The sequence below is a fragment of the Chenopodium quinoa genome, unplaced genomic scaffold, assembly GCF_001683475.1.
Source record: "Chenopodium quinoa cultivar QQ74 unplaced genomic scaffold, ASM168347v1, whole genome shotgun sequence".
In the NCBI taxonomy this organism is placed as follows: domain Eukaryota; kingdom Viridiplantae; phylum Streptophyta; class Magnoliopsida; order Caryophyllales; family Amaranthaceae; genus Chenopodium; species Chenopodium quinoa.
The window spans coordinates 3169441-3189572 of record NW_018745454.1 but is presented as its reverse complement, the minus strand read 5'-3'; the positions used below and the strand labels follow the sequence as shown (position 1 = coordinate 3189572).

At 34.5% G+C, this 20132-nt stretch overlaps 2 protein-coding genes across 3 annotated transcripts; both read right to left on the bottom strand.

Annotated features, from left to right (window-relative positions):
• Positions 1-4104: 4104 nt before the first annotated feature.
• LOC110713910 (xyloglucan endotransglucosylase/hydrolase protein 22-like) lies at positions 4105-5657 on the bottom strand. Its single transcript, XM_021892351.1, has 3 exons — positions 5309-5657; positions 4765-4958; positions 4105-4622 (listed from the first exon to the last, which is right to left on the bottom strand). Exons 1-3 carry the CDS (start codon positions 5591-5593, stop codon positions 4220-4222), a joined length of 882 nt encoding a protein of 293 aa, XP_021748043.1. The 5' UTR covers positions 5594-5657; the 3' UTR covers positions 4105-4219.
• Positions 5658-11271: 5614 nt separating this feature from the next.
• On the bottom strand, positions 11272-16187 carry LOC110713909 (common plant regulatory factor 1-like). 2 transcript variants are annotated; one of them, XM_021892349.1, is made up of 13 exons: positions 15982-16187; positions 14391-14505; positions 14123-14167; positions 13884-13979; positions 13688-13771; positions 13481-13534; positions 13231-13391; positions 13065-13113; positions 12914-12965; positions 12481-12734; positions 12251-12328; positions 12018-12143; positions 11272-11924 (listed from the first exon to the last, which is right to left on the bottom strand). In XM_021892349.1, exons 2-13 carry the CDS (start codon positions 14448-14450, stop codon positions 11688-11690), a joined length of 1296 nt encoding a protein of 431 aa, XP_021748041.1. In that variant the 5' UTR covers positions 14451-14505; positions 15982-16187; the 3' UTR covers positions 11272-11687. The 2 variants fall into 2 exon arrangements, with proteins under 2 accessions (XP_021748041.1, XP_021748042.1); XM_021892350.1 differs by having other exon boundaries at positions 14391-14478.
• Positions 16188-20132: the final 3945 nt, after the last annotated feature.

Here is a 20132-nt window from a genome sequence, read left to right as displayed (position 1 = left end):
TTAAGGATGAATGAAATGGTTATGGGCGTCATCCATGACTCCCAAGGCCCTTTGGGAACCCATGAAAGTACTTGGATGCATAATAATCTTACCAGGGTGAAAAAATGATGTACGGAAGCGATGAGACCGAGCCTCTACTAGAGTGAGGTTCATACTATATCTACTAACTAGTATAAATCTCATGAAAGGATAATATTCTAATCTAGAATACAAGTATGATACACCTATCATCATGGTTTTAATTATAAAAATTAAAAATAAAAACAAAAATTGTATTCTAAATGGAACAACCTAACTTAAATCTTATGTTACTTGTTATAGTTAGATCTTAAGATCACAAACTTATAATGACATAATGTATCAATTGATTGAAATGATATTGTAGCAATTTAGCAACATCATAATTCTTTAAAGGCTCCCTAAGTGAATGTGTTGTACTCTAATGGAAACTAAGAAGAAAGAATCATATTACAAAGTATCATTATGTCGTCAGACTTAATAAGGCAACCAAAATCATGGAGCAAAAAATAAAAAGAATTGGCATATAATAAAGAAATACGAAGTAATAAAACATCCCTAGACTTTGTCGATACAGATACAAAAAAAAAAAAAAAAAAAAAAAAAAAAAAAAAAAAAGAAAAAAAGGGCAGTGATTTATGAACATATACCGCTATAGTTAGAGGCATGTGTAGAGCAATTATGCACATCGCTTGTTCCACGGTGCTACCCTCCATATGTACAAAAGGTACTTCCTACTTGTACTTAGCTCAACAAAGCGAGATTTTGTTTTATGTAGGCATATTTTATTTAGGAAAATTTGTCAATTATCATCGCAAGTTAATACTACTTTGTAAATTACTACCGCAAATTAAAAAAGTTGTGAATTACTACCGCAAAAAATTTTAAGATGTTGCGATTACTACCAAAACCTATTAAACCCAACTATGACGTCATTATATCACTTTAACCCATGGTTAAAGCCCTTAACCATGACGTCATTATATCCCTAAATCATTTTTTTAGGGGGGCTGGTTAAGCCCTTAACCATGGTCAAATACGGGTTAAAGGGATATAATGACGTCATAATTGGGTTTAATGGGGGTTTGGTAGTAATCGCAACATCTTAAAATTTTTTGCGGTAGTAATTGGCAAATTATCCTTTTATTTATTTATTTCTATATATATATATATATACATATATATTTATTTATTTATTTTTAATTTATGTTAGCTGTTTTAGTGTCTTATGGACTAATAATTTTAACATAGGAGATCAGATTTGATTTACATTATTTGTCATTTGCAGTTCTTTGTAAATAAAAGGATATAATGATGAAGTGCCACAGATAAATGGTTAAAAGAATTTTGATTCACAATATAAAACAAGTGTCATGAACTTATAATTGTCATTTACATTCTTATAGATCGTGTCATTTTGATATTTTAAATTATATCATGTTTATTTCATTTCGGTTATTAATAAGGAAAATAGAACATTAGTTTTTTCAACTAATTATGCCGGTTGTTAATCACAATGGTATTCTAAGCACATAGGTAGTCTAATCATATCCGAGTCATACTTCTTTGGTCCCTATATGTGTTATCAATTTCCATTATTTTAGTTAAAAGCAAGTCCATTTACTTAATAGGATATTTAGTCTTATTATCTTAATACACCAATAACATGTGCTCCAATTATATTAAACCCTTTGTCACCAACTCTAGTCAGCCAAATATTATAAAGCTGTGTAAAATGTACTTAGAGACCTAGAGTGTACATTTACCTATTTAGGTAAGAAATGTATTGATGAATTATGTAAACATAAATAAAAAGAAGAAAAGGTACATACTTGTATAATCTACTTTGTGTCTTCCATTTGCATATGACAACCATAGTCCATAAATTATACGAAATATAAAGTATTATTGGATCATCGTTTACTACTCCGTACGAAGCTACAAGTAGTTTAAATCTTTGATTGGATGACATTATGTATCATTTGAATTTTTTTTTGGACATCTCAATTTATGAATGAAAAAACGCCAAAATATGGAGTAAGATTTAAAATGGGAAGGTGTATTTTTTTTTTTTTTTTTTTTTTTGATTCAAGAAAAAGAAAAAATAACGAAAAAAAACACAAGCACACAGCCAACCAAACTCCAAGGAAAAAAAACTAAAACACTACTACGGAGGAATGAGGCGAGGCATGGCAACACCCCTAATGTCCTCCTCTAAAATACGACTAAGCTCTATCGGAACATTGTTGTTGAAATATTCTAATTGAGAGTCTAGCACGACTCCGCGGTTGGCCAACCAATCCGCCGCTCTATTGCCTTCTCGGAATATATGTGCTACTGTTACTTGCCAACAGTCTTCATTAATTAGCTTCAAGCATTGCTGCAAATCATGAATATTCTCACCATAAGCTACTTTTCCCTTGTGAATAGCTTGAACACAGGCCAAATTGTCGAGCTGAATTTCAATTTTATCAATCTGCAAACTTTTAGCAATCTCTAGTCCTCTGACCAACGCAAGGACCTCTGCTCTGAAGGCTGTACTATATCCAAAGTTAGCAGCAAAAGAAGACACCAAGTTACCTGCATAGTCCCTTATAATCCCACCCCCACCAGCTGGACCAGGACAACCCTTGGCAGCCCCATCACAGTTGAGCACATACCATCCGTAGGGGGGTGCGTGCCATGTGATATTTGCTGGCACCTTGTATTTCTTCTCGTTACTCGGATTATCCAAAGCATCCCAAATTGCTCGTCTTGCCTCATCATATCTGACTTGGAGGAAAGCACCAAAGTCAATCGGGAGTTCATCTCTTCTATTATGGACAAAGCAATTTCTCCACCTCCATATCCACCATATTGCCACTCCAAAGAAAGTAGGCCACGATTCTTTACCCTCTACCCCATCCTCTTTTACATTCTCTGTAATCCACTCCTTGATATTTCCTCGAAAAAACTTGTGGGCTATCGATTCATCTACTACTTTTCTCCATATCATACGAGCTGCTGCACATTCTCAATGGGAAGGTGTATCTCATTGTTATGACATAAAGTCGAGAAGAAGATAGTATAGTGGGCCGCTTTGTTCACGATTATAACGAGGTTTGCCAATTAAAAATTTTAGTACCACATAAAAAAAAATTTAAAAAAATTAAAAATTCTTAATTTTGGAGTTTTGTAAGAGCTTTTTCTCTAACTGGGTTTGATTTGATAATTTGAATCGCAAGTAGAACGGGCCTTTGTCAAAGTGAGACGACGTGACTCCACCGGCGGGCCCGTTATTAGGAAGAATGTTGTCTCTATTCTTTAAAAGGCCGATAAGATTAGTGGGCCTAAGGTGTACTCTATCTATTTTTGACAGTTAGGCAATATTCTTTTAAGCTTTTGGACAAGTAGGGTAGAACAGAGTAGATTTTAACATAACAGTTAGAATCATCAGAGCAAAGCAGAGTTGCTCAAAAGAACAGGGTCTTACTCTCTTCGTATCATAATCACAACAATTTAAATGAAATAGTTATCGATATATAACTTTGATCTTAATATTTATATAGTATAGTATAACTATATATTGATTAAGTTGTAAAATAAATATATACTAAGTATATATATTTATTAAAAAAATATTAATATTGAAATTATGAAAATAGAAATTAGTACAAGTACTATTGTATGATTATATTTATTATGTATGTATAATGAACCACGATCAAAATTTTAGATTATTTTATACACTTAATGATTTAGGGCATGTTCACATTTACTTAATTTCATTTCAGTTCAGCTTCAATCAGTTCAGTTCAGCTCCTAATTTCATTCTCTCATGAAATATTTATTTCAGTTCAGTTCAGTTCAGTTCAGTTCATAAATGTGAACAGACCCTTAAATATTTAGTATGTGTCTTAAAATCACTTACTTTTTAAGTGTTTAAATATAGATAGTGAAATTTTAACTATTTTTTCGGGCAAAGAAAAAGAGGGAGAGAGAATAATACATGTAAGACAAGCCCTCCCCTTCTTTTAAATTTCAACTTGAAAGTTGAAACATGCATCCAATGTCTCCATAAGTCCATATCCATAATATAAGAGAGAATATTAGTATTTATTGATGTAAAAATATATAGATGTGGACATATTTGTCTTAGCATAAAACAACATATCCCCCCCCAAAAAATGTACAATTGAACTAAAAGATGCTCTTTGTTATGTTAAGATAAATTGCATTCAACAGGCAAACCTTTAGGAAACCTATTTAAATCAGTACAATAATTGTAAACCATGTAGTGTCTTTGCACCATTTTCATCCACTTTTTTTCAGAAGAGTTGACTTGTTGATTTTTCCATTCATCCTTTTCTCCATTTGTGTTTGACTCTATGCAATTTGTTGACTTCGTTGACCGGGCCCACTTACAAGCTGTTATCCTGAAGCCACCATATGAAGCAACAAAAGGGGCTTCTTTCCAATTAGTCTTGACTCTCCCACCCATTGTAGCCCAATCATCTGCATTCCATAAACTTGCATATATCTTCATTGGTTTGCTTATTGGGTATGGTACTCCTATTGATCCCCTATTCTTGAATTCCCTTATGGGTAGTCCATCTATTGAGAATCTGCGACACATGTTTTCAAATTAAAATTGTTACTCCCTTCGTTTCACAATATTTTTTTCCAACAAACATCAAACCAAAAGTTTATAAATCGATTGTTACTATTAAAAAATAACAGAGAAAGAGTCTATAAGTCTATACTTACATGATGTTGTGAGGATTCCACGTGATAGAATAAGTGTGAAAATCGGTGGTGGGATCAAACCATAGTTTGAATTGTTGCTCTCGGTTACCTTTTCCTTGACTAAATACATTGGTGTGAATTGTATAGGGCTCACCCGTTACATTTCCCAAGAACTCGAAATCTATCTCATCATGAACAGCTCCATTTGATGCTAACTGCATGTACAACAATCATAATCCACAATTAGTTTGTACTAATCAAGGAACATTATGACATTAGTACTTTTAGTAGGCCAGGTATTAGTTGTGTACTTGTGTGAATTTGAACAAAGAGAGGAACCATTAATTAATTAATACCGTTAATCTGAACTTTAATCATATTATTGGTCCTACTATTCTAGACTAATTCAAGGTTAAACCAAATTTAGGGATCATGTATATTCCATATTTCCATGATTATAAGAATATGACCTATAAGTTTGCTTTATTCAACTATGCATGTTATAAACTACATACATACATAATTTAAAGAAAGGGAAACGCTAAGATAAGAAATTTAAGCTTACAAAGAAAGTTGTGACAGTGCCAGCAGAGTTGCGAGGAACAAGTTTGATCTTCATATCAAACTTCCCAAATAGGTATCGACTCTTGGACTCGAACCCCGAACCCGAATATTTGTCAAGCGTAAGGGTGAGGAGCTTACCATCATCAAACATTCCAACACGGTCATGACCCCATGTAGAATGGAAATTCTTCTTAAAGTTACCAGCATAGGCAACCAAGGGAAGGACCCATAGCATTAGCGTTACGATTAATGCTCTAATACTATAATTAATACAAAGAAATGCCATGGGACTAACTAGCTAATTTAACTAATCTTAATTACTGGATTACAATTTTCTTCAGGAGGTTGTATTTGTTGATTATTAACTAATGCTTAAAAGGGTATTTATACCCTAAAAAAGCCAGTTAATAAGGAGGGTAAGGGCTTAATTAAGGAAGGTGGAGAGGATGGTTCACATCTTGAGATGTACGTTTACAGTTGGTGCATCAAAATTGCTTGGTTAATGGTGTACTAATAAAGTTTTGGTTTCATTTTGAGTGTATTTGTAGTTTATTTTTGGGTATAGTTGACTTTGTTAGTGATATTGATATAATACCTTATAATATGCATCTCAAAATGCATCAATTTATTACACAAATTAGGCTTAACTAGGGTTAACATTGGGAAATAGAAGAATCTGATATATACCAGCTAATTTAGCTAAACAAAGAAGCAAAGCCATATATGCGGTTATATGCCCATGCATGCATGCATGCTCATTGAAAATCGATTATTTTCTTAAAGTTACCAATGTACTCCGTATAGTATGATCGATCCTAGAGCGAATTGGTGGATGAGTACAGGACTAACTTTATAAAGAAAATAGAGTTTATTTTTTTTTAACCTAAAGAATAATGTTAACTTAGAATTAAGACTGTCACGAATAGAGGTGTCAATTCGGATAACCTGATGGAGTTTGGGTCGGGTCTATTCGGGTCGGGTCTGCTCGGATCAAAATTATTCTTTTAACTCGGGTTGGGTCGGTTCGGGTCAAATTCGGGTCATGGTCTATCGAGTGCGGGTCAGATACGGGTCGGGTCAACTTCAGATGATTCACTTTCGGCTAGGTGATCCAATTTATACCACCTTACCTCCGGCTGGAGTATGAATGAGTGAGGATAACGAGTGGTAAGTGACTAGGTGCACACTTGTGTACGCTCTTACCTTTAATTTATACACAACGCGCAAACGTGACATCCATTTTGATAGTACACATGACAAAGAGAAACACATTTAATCATTTATCATTAACATTATATTACTATGTATTTCAATTCATATAAGGTTGACACTTTGTCATACACTAGCTATATTTTTTTTGAGAAACACTAGCTAGTTTGTAGTTTAACAGCCTCTAATTGACAGAAATAGAAGTCCAAAGAGAGTCTTCTGTCTTCAGCTTGTAACTCAAGTTTTGGTACCCAATTGTAATCTAATAACTAATAAGCTGGCAAGTAATCAATTCAGAAATAGCACATGGATTATATTACTGCAAAACATTTAAGATTTTCGTTGTTTTTCCCCTGAATGAAGCCCTCACTAGATAATCCAATTTCTTAATTTCATTCTTTTATTGTTACAAGTACAGCAAGAACCTTCCCCCTTACCTCCTTGGTTCGCTGTCTAACTTGGGGGAAAAAAATTGGGATTTGTTAAACATCGCCCGCAAATCTCCACATAAAGCCCACAAATTAGACATGGTTTGACAATTTTGCCCATTTCTAAAATCGTACCCAAAGTGAACAAATCTCGATCTAACAAATGTGGAGTCGTATTGGGTTGCCCAGGGAGGCCGGAGAGGCGAGGGTCGCCGGAGATACGTCGTCTTCGACGGAAAACGAGGTGGCGCCTAGTTTGGACGCCGGAACCATGGCAAGGACGTCCAGGCAAGGCGCCACAACCAGTGCACTGGCGTCCAGGCCAGACGCCACAACCAGTGCACTGGCGTCTAGCCCAGGCGCCTCAACCAGTGCACTGGCGTCCAGGCCAGGCGCCACCACCAGTGCACTGGCGTCTGGTTTGGACGCCGCCCTTACTTTTTAATTATTATTTTTTTTGCCTTTTTTTTTAAAAAAAAAATTATGTTTATTAAATTTATGTTTTGATTTAGGATGTGGAAATTTATGTTTTTTATTTGATTTTATAAAAAATATATATACTAGACTTATTAAAAATAACACATAAAATTAATAAATATTAAAAAAAAAAATCAAACACATTAAAAAAAAAATTAGAAAAATTTTCTGATTTTCCAAAAAAAAAAAAAAAAATTAAAAAAAAAAAATTAAGGCAGCTGGGGCGCCTGGCCAGGACGGCCCGTGGCTGGTGGTGGCGCCAGGTCCGGCAGCCACGTCCACCGGCCTGGCGTCTGGGCAGGACACCCAGCCACAGTGACTGGCGCCTGTCCCAAACGCCACTCACCGTGGCTGGGCGTCCTGCCCAGACGCCAGGCCGGTGGACGTGGCTGCCGGACCTGGCGCCACCACCACCTTGCCGCCACGAGACACCACTACCTTGCCGCCACGACCTTGCCGCCACGAGCCTCGACATCCCCGTACTTTGATTTTTATTGAGGTTGTGTTTTTTTTTTAAGGTCAAGGGCAATATTGTAACTTCAATATAAGTTTGTGGGCTTTATGTGGAGATTTGCGGGCGATGTTTAGCAATCCACAAAAAATTGTACTAGGTACGTATACTACAAGAAAAAGCCCATTTATCGATGGGAAATACCAATGGCTGGTAAAATCCATCGGTAAAATTATAAATTACCGATGGTTTTATCAATCCATCGGTATTTTTAGAAATATCGATGGTCTAGACATCGGTATTTTTTTTCCGATGGCTTTTTTCCATCTGTAAAATCTTATATTTTATAAAATAATCAAAATAGCCATCGGCAAATATTTACAAAAAAAAAAAAAAAAAAAAAAAAAAAAAGGGTCAGTGTTAAAACCCTAGCACCTCCTTCCTTGTTCTTTTCCTTATCTCCTCAATTTCGCCTCTAATAACACTGCTCTCCCTCTCTCCCCCTCTATCTACATCTATCTCTCCTCCATGATACTCTCTCCTCCATTATACTCTTTTTCTCCTTTCTTTCTGTCGCCCTATTCTCTCTCCTCCCTCTTTTGTTTTTTTTTTCAATTTAGTTGATAGTTCATGGGTAATTCGACAGTGTTCACGGGTATTTCGTGAGTAATTCGGCGTTGTTGCGGTCTTTATGGCCAAATTCGACCATAAAAATTCCAGATCTGGAGTTTTTATGGTCGAATATGACCATTTAAACCTAAGTAGGTGAAACTGAACCATGAAAATCAAAGGTATGTTTAGTTTTGGTTGATTTCGTGTTGATTTTTGCTTTACTTACTTGATTTTGGCTCATTTTAGTTTATTTTGTGGGTTGTATTGTTGAAATGGTTTTATGGGTTAATTTTTGTGTATAATTTATTGTGGTTTTTGCTAATTAGGTGAAATTTGACCAATTTTGCTTTAGATCTGTAGTACTCCGTAATTTTGAGTGTATTTTTTTTTTTCCCTTTAATTTTCGTGGTTGTTTGGTGAAATCTTATTCTTGGGTATATGTTTGATTTTTATTAATTTTCTGTTGTTTTTGTATTGATTTTTTTTTTTGTTCTTTTTGTGTTGTTGATTTTTTTTTTTTTTTTTTTGTGGGTTGCGGTGGTTGGTGGTATGTGTTGTGGGTGGTGGTAGTTGTTTCACTGTGGTGGCAGTAAGTGATTTAGGGTGGAAGGAGGTTTATGGTGGTGGTGGTTTTGGGTTGGGGAATAGGTCGGGGCAAGGGTAGAGGATAGGGGTTTTCATTTTTTTTTTTTTAATTTAAAATTACCGATGGCAAAATGCCATCGGTAATCGATAAATACCGATGGCTTTTGACCATCGGAAAAAAAATACCGATGGATTTTGCCATCGGTATTTTAAAAGATACTGGTGGTTTGTAGCCATCGGTAAAACCATCGGTATTAAATTTACCGATGGCTTTTCCATCGGTAATTTCGATTTTTCCGATGTATTCTCATCCGATGGCCAAATACCGATGGCAGCCATCGGTAAACAAGTTACCGATGGTTTTTTATAATTTTTCCGATGGATTTTTTCCATCAGAAAATGGCTCATTTCTAGTAGTGGTAGTTTAATTAATCACTAGTGTGTATCCCGGGGAAAAAAATGTACTATGTACATAGTGTGAGAAATAAAATACTATAAAATCAGAAAAATATGGTTTGAAATGTAGGCCGAATTTGATTGATGTAGGTAAAACGCTGTGACGTGTTAATAACATTGTCTTAGAAGCAAAATTCGCCCCGACTATGGTGCAATTGGAAATGGCGTTGCCCCCCAAGAATTAACACAGCGATCTCTCTTAATGTGCACTCAAAAAGAGAGACTAGGAACTCACAAAATGCTCAGAATTATTTTAGAGGAAAACTGGAAGTAAAAATAGAGAGAGGAAGGAAATTGTTTGTGTGTGTTTTGAAAGCCACGAAAATCAGTTTTTTTGTAGAAGAAGGAAGGCATAACTGATGGAGAAAATCAAGCCACAAAATAATTCGTGGGAGGAAAATCAGGGGCAGTTACAAACGTTTAAAAATCGAGTCAAACGTTGTTGCGAGCTTTCGTAATTAAACGATCTCATAAAAACTTGAATGTCAGTTACGACTTGGCCCAAAAAAGAAGCCCCACCATACCGCGCACGTGCCACAAACCGAACCGGCCAGGCGGCGGCACGCGCATGGGGATGCCCCCTTCTAGCCCACAACAATAGGGGAAGCACTTCAAATACCAAAGTATAAACACACATATTTAAACCAAGTAAAACATTCCTTATCCCACCAATGTAGGACAAAGAGTTTTCCTCCAAAACTAAGAAACTTTCCTTTGCATTATTTCCAACACGTAGTATAACGATTCGTAATACTCTCATTAATACAAATTGCTGAACGATATTGATGGTTAAAATTGTATATTACGAGACAGATATCATGGCTATATAGCTGACTACGCCGAAGACTCAAGTGAGTCAAGTCTCTCCTAAAAATAGAGACAGAGAAAAAGGGGTTAACCAAGAATAGCAAGATTTTAGGTGTATCAAGTGAAACTTTCTGGATTAGTCAAATAAAATTTAGCAGTGTTTGTCAATAATTTATTATGGTCCTGTAAACAAACCCAGGTGAAACCCAGGACATACTACTTGTATTAACAGCCTAACATACAATTAAAAGCTTTTTTTTAGTCAAGAAATATTTAGATTACAGGCTTACAAAGCTATAAGAAGTCGTATAACTGATGTTCTTCTCAAAGCTTTTGAAGATTCCTCCCATTACAAATTAGTATAAAAAACTACCCAAGAGTTTTATATGGGTTTGCTTTGTTTACAATTAATACAAATTATGTTCTTGAAAAACCCTCAATCTAGCCTATCTAGGCTATTTTCTTGTGCATAAAGGAGGGTCGATTGGCAATCCTGATTAATAAGGCATTGAGCCAGCCGGCCAGGCCAGATTAGGGCACATACGACTCAACGTGGAAAAAAACATGTTATATGAAAATAGGATAGGTATGGTACGTTATTATAAGTAAAATTCGACTAGGTATTTAAGCACCATGGTTTAACACAATTGTCAAATGGGTACGGACCAAGCGGCCTCTCTTTGGAATATATGGCACAACACGTAGCTCTAGAGCTGCGTCTAGACAATCCCACGGCATCACTTTGGCACAACCCACGACAGATAAGAAATTATACATCTAGTTTCATGTTCTGGTTATCCTGCAATAACTGAGGCTATCCTACTAACTGAATGTTGCTGCCATAATCAAGGTAGCTGGAAAAAATAAATATATTGCCAATTCATAAACAAGAATCATACTTTACTTTAGCTGAAAACAAATATGGTACGTAGTATAAAATTGTTAACGAAAAAAGAAAAATATGTAATTAAACCAAGATAAAATGTTGATACACCACTCAAGTAATTCAACATATCAACTTATACATAAACAAACACAGGTCTATAGGTGTATAAGTGTCCAGCCGAGTATCCGACCCGACTGGAACCCTCTTCTAAATCTCTAAAGCTCTTCAATATACAATTTCTTTAATGGTCAAATCTAGGCACCCTGAATTCTACTTAAAAACACATCAGTTCTGCCATTGAGAAAACCTTCAGCTAACAATTACAAATTTTGTTTTGAAAATTATATCTATCTGCCTAACTCCAACTTAAGACATAGTTAGCAGTAATTTTGGGCTTTTAATTAGATGCCAAAATTACATGATCATCCTGTATTGTTATGACTAACAGGTTTCTCGATCTGTCTGCAGCTCAGCCAGCTGCCACAGCGTCAGCCCTTCGGTTATCCAGTAGTTGATGGAACTTGGCACCCGACTTGGCGTTTTTCCCAAACATGTCAGCACCTTCATCTGAGCTTCTACCAACAGAGCTTGAATTGTTGACCCTTGATAATAAATTTTCAGTGCTGTCTGATGGGTTACGTTTGGCATCAATAGTAGCTAAGTCATTCTCTTCTCCTTGTGCAGATTGCAAGTTTTTTAATTTACCCTGCATATGCGATGACCAATGCCTATAAGAACCAATGCAATGACTTGATGGATTAAGAGATGAAGAAGAGTAGTTGATATGATTTAATTATACCGTTAATGCAGCATTTTCAAGACGGAGTTTCTGAGAGTTTTCCGCCAGTTGATTGATTTCTGACTTAAGAGCCAAGTTTTCAGCATTGAGGGTTTCAACTCTTCTGGCAAGTTCCTCAGTCTCAGCCTGCAATAAAATAAGCAAGGCAATAAGAAAACAAAGTTTATCTCAAGAGATGCTCACGATTGGTTTTATCAAAAACTAGCAGCTATATATACGGAGTATCACATTACCTGTTTCCTCAGCCTTGATCTTCTCGCGGATTCTCGATTGGATTGCTTTCTCCTCTCCCGCTTCAACTCCCTCTCATTCTGTAGAAAATATATATTACAGGGCACATAAATGACTACTCTTGACCCAAAGCATCTGCTCTGATATGCTCTCTAACAGGTTGATTACTCGATTGTTGCCCAAAGAGAGCTTGGAAAACAAAAAAAGAACTACCAGATAAAAGGGCAATTACCTGAACGGGTTGTTGTGCCTGTAAGGGCTGTAACCAAGCTTCAGATGACACAAGTCCATTAGGAGGAGAAACAGTAGGTGAACTCACTTTCACACTGACCCCGGGATTCCTCAGCTCCAATGTGGTGGCCACAGCAGGTGAAACAACAGTTCCCACAACTTGTCCTGCTGCTGCACTTGCCGGAGTGACGGGAACTCCCAGCACCTTATCAGCTGGAGAAAGAACAGCCTTGGTCTCGGTTTTTTCAACTTCAACTGGTAGTACAATATTCAGAGATTGATGTTAGGTTTCAGGACAAAATAGATCATACTTTTATTCCTCTCTTTCTAGGCCACTCTTGCACGTTCTAACATGCCAACTGATACACTCTTTGCCTCTGGTTTGTAAACAAATAAATGCTAAAAAGGTAATGGAATACTTGACTATATCATACCACTAGTCGGGGTTCCTTCACGGCTTCTCTTTCTGTTACATTTTTTATCATCCTGCATAAGTGTACAAAATCAGAATTCAAGCAAACACAGAAATTCATGCAAGTGAACAGTAGGAATAACCACAAGATAGAATGTGGCTAGGCCCCTTACTTCTTCCGTGTTTCCATCACTTCCATTACTGGAACCCTCAGTTTCAGCACTGTCAATCATTGTACTTATAAATATTAGTTATTAGTCCAATATATCCTTGTTATAATACCCAAATAAACTCCTGAATTTACATCAATGCAAACAAGAATATTAGCAGTAAATGTACCTTTGTGAAAGTTTATTCTCAACATCACCCTCAGTCTTCTCAGCATTGGCATTCCCAATTGACATTGCAAGACCGTCAAACCCCTTGAGTTTTTTTATTAAACTTTTGTCAGCATTTTCAGAAGATTTAGCAGGAGTATCCATGCTCAAAGGAGTAGCAACCTGCATCACTCACAAAAATTCATGTTGCTGTCAGAGCCATTTCATTTCACCGCACTGGAATTAGATCTTTGAAACTTAAATTTCCATACCAATGGTTCACTCACAGCAGCGGTCACAACTCCTTGAGCATGTGCCTGAGAACCCTACACACAGGAAAAGGCAAGGATAACATTGTTAAAGCCTTTTTCATCTATGCTAGAGAAGCAACATGGGAATTTGAATATTGGACCGATCTTTCAGTTACAAAGTACATCTAAACCAGCAATGTTATTTTTTTAAGGGGAGATGACCCTTACTAGAGGGATTGCAGCTGGGTGCGCATAGACTCCTCCTGGTGCATAAATTGCAGCATAAGGTGCTCCATATGGTGGTACCATAGGCTGAAAAATATGAACATTCTGGTCAATAAGGAAGAAAAAAAATACGAAAGTTACAGATAACTGAATTCATCCTAGATGAATAAGATGCATTACATATCCTGATGAAAATTACCTGTGGAGGTCCCCACATATATGGGGGAGGTGGGTGTCCAGGCGCAACAGCTGAGTTGAAATATGGTGGCAAAGCAACTCTGTGGCCATAATATGCCTATAGAACATCGAACAGTATCAATAATTGTTTCACTTTAAAATAAATCCACTACTTATATTTGAGATCATGAATCATTCAAGATGTGCATACGGGATATAGTTTAGGTATTGACTTTAATTTTCATCTATGAAGGAACTAACCTGCATGGCTGCCCAATCAGGATACATATGAACACTATTCTGTTCCTGTAAAAACACGAGATAGACAAATAAACAAACATGGATCTCAAGTTTCGGTAAATTAAAGACAGACAAATTGACTGCAACTTTTGCAACACATCAAAAATATTCTTTCTAGTTTCTACATCATTCTATGAATATTTTCGAAACAAGAAATTAAAAAAATAAATTAATAAACAAAAATATACTATTCATCAGAATATTTATGATCCATGAATTCTCATCTTACAGTTGCAGGTGGAGATGATTTTTCTGGCTTGGAAGACTTCCCTTCATCACTGCTTCCCATGATCACTCACGAAAGTCAAATTTCCAGCCTAATATTTGGCAAAGCAGCTGGTTATCTGAACCAAGTCAATCAATTAGAACTAAAGATGATCCATGAATTCAAAAATTCCGCAATAACAAACATCAGTGACCCCCTCTCCTCGTCCAAAAAATAAAGTAGCTCGAAAGCAAAAGTGTTAACAAAGATGATAGATTCAAATCATGACTTCTCACACAATTTTGTGTGGATAAAATCCTTTTAAGACACATGATATACAAAATCACCACATTTACTCGGCGCCTCCTCAACAGAAATTAGATTCAAGATAAACATACTTCTCTAGTTCTCTGGTATTCCATATAAATAGTTTGATGTAAATTCCATTCTTCTAATATGTTTAGGCAAAGGGTTACCCATGTTCAATTTACGACTAGAACAAAGTTCTGATACGTCAATTTAGGGTGAAAAGAACATCTTCCGAGCTAAGATCAAACATCAAACCATAAATTATCAAATAAAGTCCTAAAGCAAAAGGAGCTTATAATTTCATCATAAATTTTTATCCTCATTCAATGAATTATCCACTACTAAAAACTCTACAATCATCCCATCAACTTGATGATTTTCATTTCTTGGATTAAATTAATACCAATACCAAGCTTAAAAATTTAGCCATTTAGGTACTAAATCTTAAAAAGGAACAAATTTAATCAGTTAACTTCAAGTTAATATCCAAAAAAAAATTAGAACTTTCCATTATTGGTATTTTTTATCATTGAATTTATTTTCCAATATTGATTACATCTCATATCTCTAGCAAAGTGACAATCATCCAATTGGAAAAATAAAAAATCAAAACTTTATAAGGTAGCCATCTTAAACAGAATCTACCATTAAAATTCCTTTCTCTTTTTTACAACGATAAACAGATCATGATGTCACCGTAAATTGGTTAGATCTGCATGCAAACAATTCCTACAATTAACATCACAATTGATTTAATTCATGATTTATATTAATTAATTAGGATCATAGCATACAGAATTGCTTCAGTTTTAATTTTTTCTTTTTTTTTTTTTTTTACTAACGATGAAAAATAATGAAAATAGGATAAAATCAGAGGGGCAAAATTGTCTATTTAGAAGCAGAACGAACACACAAAAGTAATGGACCCTTGAAAAGCAGGAATGACACGGCAGTTACACCTCCACGTTACAATGACTAAACTACCCTTCTCTTTCCACACCTCATCACTACTTTGTCTTCGTTATCAAACAATTAAAATAAATAAATTTTTTGTAAAAAAATAAAACACTGCACTACTATGCGCAGGTTGTATCAATTCAATTGTAAGATGAATTTAGCTAATCCATAATTCAACTACCTATCAACAACAAATACGACGTCGTTTAATTTAAATCACTAGAAATCATGGAATTCAGAAATGGAAACTTCGAAAACAAAAATCGAATTAAAATTAGAAGCAGCAGAATTTTGTTTTTTAATTGGAAAATAAAAAATCAATCAAAAAAAAAGGAGAAGAAAAACATACCTTGGAATATAAGAATAAAAAATCTAATATGGTGATGAAGAAGGAGATTGTTTTGTTGAGCGCTTGAAGTTTGGCTAAGTTGACAGCATTGTTAAAACGACGAGTTTGGAGGAGAGAGAAAATATAAAGGAAGAGTATAAAGTAGAGAGTAGAGAGAGAAAGGAGAAAAGCTGAAGAAGAAAGAATGGGGAAGTTGAGGGAGGAGAGAGAGGGAGATTATGGAGGCGCCAAGCTAACATTCCACGTCATTATACACGTGTTAGTAGGTGTGGGCTCAGTAACGGGCTACTTCCGTATTTTGATACGCCGTATTCTATGTGTCACTACTCTGTATTCACATTTTTTTTACCCTAGTATCCCAAATTTGGAATGGAATTGGTTGTAAATCAACGGCAAATGTGACTATCTCGTGTCTGGTTTATTTGAGAGATTCTTATATATATCCCGTGCATCGTTTAATAAGTATTTTGTTCTTATTTTGGTGATTGTATTTTCATTTAATCATCAAATGAGAATTAAAAATTAAAGTTAATTGAATGTATACTACACTCGGTTTATTTTATTTTATTTTTTTACGGGGAAATCCAGGTTTACTTAGTAGTGTTGTTTTGTAAGTAGTATATGTTAACTTAAACGAATTAAGTTTCGCTAATACCGTTCGATGACACTTGTCAAGGAAAATAAATCCCATCTTGATGACTCGTTGATAGAACGGTTTTCATTCTTACTTGTTTTGTTTATTAGAACGAACCGCTTAAATTATTTAGTTTAGGTATTTATCAAACTCGCAAAGAAAAATAAATCTAACTAATTAACTTCATAATTTTTTATTTTTTTTTTATTTTTTAATAAGTTAACTTCATAATTTAATCGACCCACTTCTACGACTATCAAATTATCGAAATACTTTTGCTAATACGTTAAAAGGGTTGTTATATTTTATTGTTCCATGTGTCATTCGTAAATCTCCAATTTCGACCTGATAGATATAATAAAAGAAACTATAGGACACGTCTAATGTATTAAGGACGAACTTGATTCAAACCCACTAGTATAGTTGGTTCAATACTCAAATTCTATTAGATTATTTTGGATACACTACTTGTAAAATAAATTAATTGAGTATTTTTTAAGATTATATACCGTATATGTGTGTGCGCGCATCAAGTACTGATGTTTAACTCATTTAAATGTTTTCATAATAGAAGAACGAGTAATATAATTGCACACTTGCACATCTTATTGCAATGGGTCGTTGATGTAAACTCGAATGTTATTAACATTAGTCAATTTCCCCAAAGCTTTTTGAATTTTGATGGAAATGGATCTCTATTACTAATATTCTTGCTTTTTTTCCTATTATTTATTCATTTTAGAAAAAGCTAAATTTGGATAGCTTGTATTTGGATAGTTCCTTAGCTTGTTGGCACTAAACTTAACCTAGTTGAGATTTAATTGGCACTAAACCTTTTTTTTTATTTTTTTTAAAGGAAATAATTGGCACTAAACTATATCAATTTGAGTTTTTTTTAAGGAAATAATTGGCACTAAACCTTTCTAGCTAGACTAGTGAAATAGATGTATACTCTTTCTTTTCCCTTTTTTATTTTTTTATTTATTTTTATTTTTATTTTTATGATATGATGAAATCATGAAACAGATGCATACTTATAATACAAGGAGAATAGAGTATGGATAGAAACATTGTGATCATAGGCTCATAGCTAACCTATTGCAAAAATTAAACTTGTAGGCAGTGCTTTTCTAAGGTCATCGAAAGTAGGATAATAGCTTACTGCTTACATGTCTTTTGTTTGAGAGGTTGGGGTTCTTAAGGATATTGATAACAAAACTCCGAAAACATGTTAGGTTAAATTTTAAGATAGGTCTATTGGATTAATGGATTTTCTTACTATGGGTCAATTCCTCACGAGTTAACAGAGTAAAGTCATTAAACACTATGGGAGTGGATGTATCCAAATGTCCATAGTGGGGATTAAACTCTATATATATATTATTTTTTGACCAAGTCTAACTTAGCATGGTTGTAAAGCTGATTTATGGGGAAATAATACTCTATCTATTTTGTAATGATCGCAACACTTTGACTTTTGCATAATATATATGCTTATTTTGATTATACTTCTTATCATAATTAAATATATTAATGGTTAAATTTGTGTTGTATGTCGGTTATAGCCTTACAATTATTATGAAACAAATGGAGTAATAATCTGAATAACTTAATACCAGTAGTTGTATTTTTCAATTTCCTAGTATGAGGTTTTTTTTTTTTAATTTTGTTTGTAATTTGGGGTATTATCCCTAATACAGAGTAACATGAGATGGATGTACGGAGTAGTATGTATTTCATCCGTTTTAATAATATTGCAACAAGGATGAAATTGCGCATCCTAAAGCACATTTTATATGTTAAATACGATATTGTGAAAGTGTTTTATGAGACAAATCTACCAAGATCCTACGTAATTATATTTTGATAAACATCAAGATTATATTATATAGTCAAACAAGAATCGTTGAATAGAGCAAAAGTCTAATTGTTACGGAGTACTATTGGATAGGAGGAAGTATTTTTAAAAAATAAAATGAGATGAGCTTATGGTGTGGGTGTATGGGTTAGATGAGTTGGCGTTATGGTGGGGCAAGGGGTGTCTGGGTATCAGAGAAGTGGTATTAGTTAATTTGATACCCACGTTCACCGTACACGTGGTGGCTTCTTACTCGATCTACGCGTCCATCTTCTTGATTTTTGTGGGAAGGTGGTGATGCTGAGTGGCCAACGCAACAAAGTCCACCCATGCACCCATGTCATGTGGCTTACTTGGATTTTTGTCTTTTTTTTTTCTTTTTTTTTTTTGCTAATTACTCCAATTTTTTTTTTTTGAAGGGTGCTAATTACTCCACTTCCTCTGTTTTATTTTTGAGAAAGTGATTAGAAAAGATATATGGACGAATTAAAGCATAAAATTAAAACTGTACCAACAACACTTTTGTCTTATTCGTGAAAAATTATTTCAATTAATTTATCTGTTTTATCTATTATATGAGTAATCTTTCTCTTGAAGAGCGTGTTAAAGTATTGTGTTGTAATTAAATAAAAGATCTTGCTAACAAACGGTTTAAAGCCTCTAAAACGATAGATGAGCATTTAAAAATAATAAAGAATACTTCTCAAAGTAATATTAATTTGAAAATACATGCCAAAATCACGTATCAATTGATGTAATTAATGTTCATTTTAATATAATTATTTTTATTTTTAATTATCCTATCCAACGTCACTAGGGGCGTTAGCTATACAAAGGAAATATAATTTTAATAATGAAAACATTTTAGGCGAAAAAAAATATAATACCCCCGGTTTTTTTTTTTAGTTGACACCGTTTGACTTTTACACTATTCACACATTACACTTTGACTCGTTTTTTGTGATTTATAGATTTGATAAAATATAGTCACGTGGGATCTTGTTTGAATTATCTCGATGTATATTTTATTAATATTCACTTTTTAAAATTTTACAATGTTTATAGTTAGAGATATTAAACGTTAAAAACATACGTTATGAAGCGTGATAAAAATGATAACAGATGGTGTCCAGGAACAAAAAAAGGAGGTAGTATCTTAGAAAAGGTGAGATTTAACTATATTGGAATTGGTCTTTTGACATCCGGGATTGGCCGCTTACCAAACGGCTTTCCTTGCCTGATTGCCCAAGGGTTACAATTCTTACAAAGCTAACGGTGCTTGTTGATTCTTGCAAAAGTTTTCTTTCTTTCACCACTTCCATTTTCTACCCAAATACTACTCTCTATATGTCTGTTCTCTTACGTTGAAATCCAGTTCAGTTCAGTTCAGCTCAGTTCACTTCAGCTCCTAATTTTATTCTCTTATAAAATATTCATTTCAGTTCAGTTCAATTCAGCTCCTAATTTCTTTCTCTTATAAAATATTCATTTCAGCTCAGTTCAATTCAGCTCCTAATTTCTTTCTCTTATAAAATATTCATTTCAGCTCAGTTCAATTCAGCTCCTAATTTCCTTCTCTTATAAAATATTCATTTCAATTCAGTTCAGTTCAATTCATCTCAGTTCAGTTCAGTTTAGTTCAGTTCAGTCAATGAGAAC